This window comes from Trachurus japonicus, chromosome 1, assembly GCF_045865225.1.
Source record: "Trachurus japonicus isolate A0001 chromosome 1, Traja_1.0".
Taxonomy (NCBI): Eukaryota; Metazoa; Chordata; class Actinopteri; order Carangiformes; family Carangidae; genus Trachurus; species Trachurus japonicus.
Window position 1 is genome coordinate 6,707,529 of NC_140907.1, and position 7,766 is coordinate 6,715,294.

At 40.7% G+C, this 7,766-nt stretch overlaps 1 protein-coding gene across 1 annotated transcript in view; it reads left to right on the forward strand.

Moving 5' to 3' along the window:
* Positions 1–7,002, forward strand: part of smc3 (structural maintenance of chromosomes 3) — a 29,893-nt gene extending 22,891 nt beyond the window's left edge. Inside the window, exons 25-29 of the mRNA XM_085805155.1 lie at positions 1,576–1,788; positions 2,423–2,614; positions 4,457–4,634; positions 4,968–5,074; positions 5,822–7,002. Of these exons, the coding sequence (XP_085661281.1) occupies positions 1,576–1,788; positions 2,423–2,614; positions 4,457–4,634; positions 4,968–5,074; positions 5,822–5,893 (762 nt within the window). The 3' untranslated portion in view covers positions 5,894–7,002. The remainder of the gene's footprint in view (positions 1–1,575; positions 1,789–2,422; positions 2,615–4,456; positions 4,635–4,967; positions 5,075–5,821) is intronic.
* The last annotated feature ends 764 nt before the right edge of the window (positions 7,003–7,766 follow it).

Here is a 7,766-nt window from a genome sequence, read left to right on the forward strand (position 1 = left end):
TCGTCCTTTCCTTGTCGTGGTGCTGAAATAACGCGGAGCACTTTGCTCTCATTACTTTTGTTGCCAATTTAAATTCAGAATATTGTTAAAGCCTGTAGTTTGTCTGAAAATGTACATAATGATTTTGCTTTTTGATGAAAACCAACTTCAGTCCTCGTTTTTTCTGCTAAGTCCTGGTTTCTTGCCCTGATAGTGATTTTAACACTTGTGTTGTGCGTACCTGGGATGCATGGATGGTGCGTTTACTGCGTCCTTTCAGGGTTTAAAGCATCAGCGACACATGGGCACATAGCTGGCAAATAATTTTATGTTTAGGGTAGGGCCTCATATGAAATATTGAAACGGGCCCCCAGATGTCTAAGGCCGCCACTGATTACACAAGTCAGTTGTAGTTCCCAAATTGTGGTCATAAATCTGTAGTCATTCCTCCTGTTACCACAGCAACGTGACCTTGGATAAACAATTTGACTTCACATCGATGCTAAACACATAAGAACAGCAGCAGTAACAATAACCATGTAAGTCTACTGGAGATGAGCAGATCGTTTTCCGTGAATCCTATCCCACCACCGGAGTCACAGTTACGGACAGACCCAGATAGACACAGGTCTCCTAAGGAATAAGACCCAAGGCCATCACATCCCACCCACTCACCAGTGACTCAGACACTAGTTAGTGTTCTGGCTGAGTTTTTTTCAGCCAGCTGCCTCTGGGAGCACAGACTGCCAGTTGAGTGGACTTGGCTGCATCTTTCATAAGTGTCTGAGCATGTGCATTGTGTGTGTGTGTGTGTGTGTGTGTTTGTGTGTCTGGTTCTGTGTCTCATCTCCCCTCCTTGTCAGTGCTGAAAATAGCCTCACACTTTCTCATAAACACTCCACATAGTTAATCTTTCTCCACAGGACCCTGCTAGGGGCAGGGTGGTGCCATTGATTGCACAAGTGGATTAGAGTACCAAGTAATAACGGCTCTTGCTCATGTTCCCTTGGTCATTAGTGATTCAGATGGATGAATTTATAGTTTGAGTGTTTGGAGAATGCGTGTCACATTTGAGACTAAGCTAGTTGTTAATTAATCAGGTCATGCCATTTTCAGATATGAATAGAATCTGGCAAAGCACTTTTGAGTACTTGTTAATTTTGGATCTGAATTTCTGCCCCTGTTTAACTTCACAAGTGTTCTTGATGTACACATTTATTCAACTAGCTTTCTAGCTTTCAACATTTGCCTGTCAGAATGATGCTCAGGTTTCTTGTCAGATTGTAATTATATTATAATTAATTTTAACGATGCAGCATATTTTAAATGGCCAGGAAAAACAAAAGGGGACAAATTATGCAGAGCAGCCACCAACAAAATAAAAAATAGTCCTATTAATATGCATAAGAGTGGAATGTATAAATAATAAATTATTGCTGATATACATGAAACAGAATTGTAAACAAGAGTCATGAGAACAAGTGTATTTTGAGAAATCATTTTCAAGATAGCATCCTGATATCACCTGGAGCTAATCAATAATAATAATAATAATAATAATGATATTAATAAATCATTTTTCCTCTTTCCCAATAGTTGTTCCGAAAACTGGAGCAGTGCAACACAGAGCTGAAGAAATACAGTCACGTTAACAAGAAAGCTCTGGACCAGTTTGTCAACTTCTCCGAGCAGAAGGAAAAACTAATCAAGCGTCAGGATGAGCTGGATCGTGGCTACAAATCCATCATGGAGCTCATGAATGTCCTGGAGCTGCGCAAGTACGAGGCCATTCAGCTCACCTTCAAACAGGTACGTGGTCACGTCACACTGCAGTTACAGTGCACGCTACATACACACACCAGGGGACTTTGACTGATATCACAGATCTTCACACAGGCCGTCAGTGTGTTTTGGAAACTCACCTTCACAAGATGAGCCAAGTTTTGCAGGATGTTGGTAAAATTGTTTTTCTCTATGTATGTAGGCCGACTTCCTAAAAAGACACCTGACTGAACACTTCTGAGACATTTATATGAACCTGAAAATATGAGTGCGACAGTGAAATTAGGAAGTATTAATCCAGAGTAAAAGAGAGTAAAGACGGGACCATAAAGGGAAGCTGTCAGTCAACCAGATGTTACACACACATCATATACATCTGCACTAAACCGTGCTAGGTAAACTGATATAAATGATTCCTACAAACTTCCTTTAGATCAGTATCATGTCAGTCATTTCTGAATTATTCCATGGGCTTAAACAGAGAAGAAGCATTTTTACAGAGCTTTTTTTTTGACAGTATGATCAATCATTTGGTATTTCATCTCACTAGTAGAACCTTTAGAGATCTGTTAATATCACCTCACCTCCATCTTCGCATTTCTAATCTATCCTGGCTAATAATCGCCCTGTACCCCTTCTTGGCTGGTTTTCTCTCCCTAAGGTGTCGAAGAACTTCAGTGAGGTTTTCCAGAAGCTGGTGCCAGGCGGCAAAGCCACGCTGGTGATGAAGAAGGGCGATGCTGAAGGCAGCCAGTCCCAGGATGAGGGTGAGGGCGGTGCAGACAGCGAGAGGGGCTCGGGGTCACAGAGCAGCGTTCCTTCAGTGGACCAGTTCACTGGAGTTGGAATCAGGGTAAGAATCATTTCTTGGTTATTGTTTTTTATCCCTTTTGACTGCAAAGACTTGCCCTATACAAATGTTAACGATGATTGATTCTAATAGAAAATATGGGTTGTTGTTTTTTTTATCAGAACTAAAGCTAAAGAAATCATCTTCTCATCTTGATTGCATTTCTAAACACATTTATGTACTCTATGTATCTCATGTATTTATTTACAAAAAAAACTCTTTATGTGAAACATAGGGATGGGAATCGAAAACCGGTTCCTCTTCGGAACCGGTTCCAACTTGGATCAATTCTTGGAATCGTGTGCGCGTCTGCTTTAACGATTCCCTTATCGATTCCGTTTGGTTCAGAAACTCGCGCATTAATTGATTAATGACGTTACGTGACGTTACGTTAAAATCAATCTTCATTATAAATGAGGGTGCTTAGTGTTTATATCCACGTGTCACCGTTTGTTCTCCCAAAATAAAGTTAGTGGCGTGTCTGCGTGGAGCGGAGCTGCTGACAGATGCAGCTGACAGTGACGTTTCCTCATCACTAACCTGTGAGCCAGAGCCACCCTCCGGTCCTCCCTCTCTCACGTCGTGAGGACAGGTCAACGTCTCCTGAACAGGCTACATGTCTATTCTTTGTGTTTTTCTCTCTTCATTTCCAACCACCTCGTTTCAGGTTTTGCTCGTAGCCACGTGAAACGGTGCGCCGTGTGTCTTTTCTCTTGCGCGCTCTCTCTCTTTCGCTCGCTCACTCGCTCACTCCGCATAAAAACGAACGTTATGAAAACAATAACTAGTGAGAAGATACAGATGCATAAAAACCATGAAATGGAAACATTGTTAAATTCCTCCTGTGAGCACAGCTGCCCCACAGCCACAGTGGTCTAGTGTTAACCTGTCCAGGCAGGTCGGTCCTGTCAACTTTTTTAATGTTAGAGCCATTAATACAGTGTTTTCAACCTTGGGGTTGGGACCCCATGTGGGGTCGCCTGGAATTCAAATGGGATCGCCTTAAATGTCTAGTAATTGATTTTTTTTTTTTTTTTAACTAATTATTTTTCACAATCTTAAACAACTATATTCTTTATACATTCACTTTCTTGAATATAAATCAAGATCAAATAAAATGCAGCATATACAAATATCTGAGCTTGCTCATCTTGATTGAGGGTCACCAGAAATTTGTGATGTCAAAAGGGGTCATGAGCCAAAAAAGGTTGGGAACCACTGCATTAATGCAAACAAACCCATTTCTCTTTTATTCCCTCACCCAATGAGAATCGATAAGAGAATCGATAAGGAATCGAATCGATAAGCAATATCGATAATAGAATCGGAATCGCTAAATTCTTATCAATACCCATCCCTAGTGAAACAGTAGGTGAGCAAATACCATCTGGTTTATTTCCTGAGTTATTCACATTATAATTCTCTGTTCTCTTCTACGATAAACATGATTTTTTTCTTTTCTGTGCCAGTGGTTGAAATTTTGCATCAAGACCATTTACCTCCAGTGTATGAGAGTTTTCTGTAGTTTCTTTTCTGGGAACATGTTACTTTGTATTTCTGGAGAACCGGCAGCATAACCTTGGATCGCCGATCCATCACCACAAAACAGAACCAAGATGAAACTGGTCATACTATCAGCAGCTCACGATTCTCGTCACTCCAGATTATCTCCAAAGATTTCATGTTGGCATTTTGGTTGTTTGTTGGATTATCTGTCTTCCCAGAACAGAGAATCTGATAAAACATAACCACACAGCCAAAAATGAACTCAGCTTTCTTTCTCTCCTTCTTTTCTGCTTTGGGTTTAATTTAACAATCCAAACTTTGTTTATGTGTCCCACACAGGTGTCGTTCACAGGGAAGCAAGGGGAGATGAGAGAGATGCAGCAGCTGTCTGGAGGTCAGAAATCTCTGGTGGCTCTGGCTCTGATCTTTGCCATCCAGAAGTGTGACCCCGCCCCTTTCTACCTTTTCGATGAGATCGACCAGGCCCTGGACGCCCAGCACAGAAAGGCTGTCTCAGGTAAAGACCTACCATAAATATCTGTAAAGAGCGAATGTAGTTAATCTCTAATATGAATTAATTGCTCAGAGGAGCAGGTAAAATAGAAATGTATTAACCGTCTGCACTGTAAGCCCACAGTAAATCATGAAGCGTAGAACTAGTTGTCTTGACGTTGTCACAGATTTGAAATTCAAGGCTGCTGTGCTGTGGGGAAAAAAATGTAAAATTAAAAGATATGTTTCCATTACAAATTCACCACAATGGATGTGACAGAAAAGTATAGTTTCCCTCTCTTTGTGAAGAAACCCATAATACATCTTTCAATCCTTCTCTGTATTGTGTTAATTTCAGACATGATTGTAGAACTGGCCGGCCACGCCCAGTTCATCACCACCACTTTCAGGCCTGAGCTGCTCGAGTCTGCCGACAAGTTCTACGGTGTGAAATTCAGAAATAAGGTGAGTTTGGTCCAAAAGGACAGGGTGTGTCATTCAACTTTGACTTTATTTAGTCTCTTTGCTGGTAACACCCAGGGATGGAGGCTTTATGTTTTTAGGTTTGTCTGTCCATCCCATTCTTTTGAACTCAGTATCTTAGGGGAATTTCTTCAAATCTGGCTCAGTGATGAGCTGATTAGTATTTGGTTGTCAAAGTTTACAGCAAACTCACAAACCTTTCGTGGCCATATCTAACTAATTCATACATTTTGACACAGTTTAACTTGTGATGCTCTTCATGTTTGCCACTCATAATGTTCAGCGAATACACTTCCAGCCCTTATTCAATGCTGTAACTGATGAGTGGGGGATGGTCACCATGTTTCTTGCAGCTCAGTTGTTTGAGGCGTACAGTAGTCCAATAACTAGGTGTAAAGCCATACCTTTTTTTTTTGGCCTTTTTAGAAAACATTGGATTAAACTGCAGACCTGCTGTTTTGTCCTCAAGAAACGAAGAACACCAATAATTTAGAGCTTTATCTTTCGCTCGTTAATTTCCCTTGTGCTGATTCAGATCAGCCGTTGCTTTCGACACCACTGACCTCCACATTTTCCCCCTGTAGACCAGGTTTTTCCACTGAGCTGCCTCTATGAAAAGAAAATGCTTCCTCTTGAGTTTTGAGATTTCATAACGTAAATGGTAGCAGCTTAGTCAGAACGGCTCAATGGGGGCATTCATCGGTCATTAACTGTGTGTTTGTGTTTTAGGTGAGTCACATCGATGTGATCACAGCGGAGCAGGCCAAAGACTTTGTGGAGGATGACACCACCCATGGTTAATGGTCCTCAGCCCTTCATCATCCCCCTCATCCTCCCGCTGCCGACTCGACAGTGCACTGCGTAGCTCAAAGCCTTTTACAACAGGGCCCAAAGACAGAAATGTGTTACTAAGTCCACCAACCACTTTTAGTGCGCTCTGTTCAAGATAAACTCAGACTTTCTCTGGAGGTGGAGATTTAATTGGAAACATGTTCAACATCGACACCATTTCATGCTGATTAAACTATAAATGTGAGAAATGTGCTGAAAGTCTACGATCGGGAGGTTTGTTGTCCAGTACCTGTGTGGATTTGGCAAATAACAGAAGTGCAGTTCTTTTACACTGAAAAAAAGAAAGTCGTTTCGTCTGAAGGGGTCCTGAGGAGAGCACTTGTTACTTTTTGTGTTACTGTGATGAATCTTTCTGACAAACAGCAGTTTTGAGCTGAGAGGTAATATGCCATTTGAAATGAAAAGTGCCAGAGAGGCTCTTAAGAGTAACAAACCTTCAGGACCTTTTCAGAGAAAAATCTTCTTGTGTACAGTAAAAACACTTTTGATATGACTTAGATGAGCATTGTTAATCTGAGACCTTAAAATTCAATGGAGATGGGCGGGTCTTGAGCTGAGAGGGTTTTTTTTGTTGCCACCCTGCTACCTGTTCACTCTGAGGTTTCTGTAATGTATACTCTTTGTACCTACGAATTAATGCTAACCTTTATCTGTCATAACCAGCCAGTTGGCTTAAAATGTTTAAAGATTGTTCGATGGTTGTTACTATGCTGTGTATTTTCCTGTATGTTTTTTTTTTATTTAGGTAATTTGAATATATGAAAAGTTTAATTCCAAAACATCAGATATCTGTTTTAGAAATCAACACAGCCCCTAGTTTGATTTCAAAATCAAAAGTGATTCAGTGATGGATATTTGGGTCCTGAAATGACTCATAACTTCTGTAGTAAGCCGAGTTGTAATTAATCTTTTGTCTGTTTTCTAAATGGATATATTGTTTGGGATTAAACTCCTCATATGTTGTGCCTAGTTTCAAATCTGCTTTTTAAATGTTTTTGTTCCTTTTTATGTAATTTGAAAACTAAAAAAATAAATAAATAAAAGGTTTAAAAATAAAACTGGAAGACATGGTTTGTATTGTATGTTATTCTTATGGACCACTAGGGGGTGCTGTGTCACTGATACCCGATGATGCTTGTCTCATGGTGAAAGCAACGTACTCAGAGCAATGGTCTGAACATTTGTGTTTCTAGTTAATACACAGCAAATATTAATCCAATTGATATTTGTAAACATATTTGACTGAATTTGTTGATACAAGTGCTTCATTTACTTGCCAATGGTTGGTTTTGTTATTTCTGTATTTTTCCATAGCTTACCTTCTTTTAATATCATATGCGTGCTTGTATTTCATCCTTCAATATCAACACCAAATTAACACAATCTTTTCAATTATAATTCATCTGAAAATATTTAGGGGAGGAAACTCCATCCACAGCAGCTGCAGCCCCGGCGTCAGGGCACAGTAGACACAAGGTCAGCAACTGTCAAGCAGCATCAAGGTCAGACTCTGGCACACGTTACACAGCCCTTACACCTGTGATATATTTTGTTTTTGATATCAATGACCCTGTTGAATTACAATGCACCAGGGAGATCCCACAAATGGCGTGGCTGTCATTTTGGTGCAACATCACCTTGCACAGGCGGCATGTTTGAAAGGTTGTCCCCTGCCGAGACGAATTCGTAGATCCCTGGTTGTAATACGGCAGACCTCCGGAGCATCCCACTCCACAGGGATCGCCAGGGCTCGGGTGGCGCTTTACGTCAGAATGCTTTAACCTTTTGACAAGAGAAGTACCTGCAACTGTCTTTTTATGAG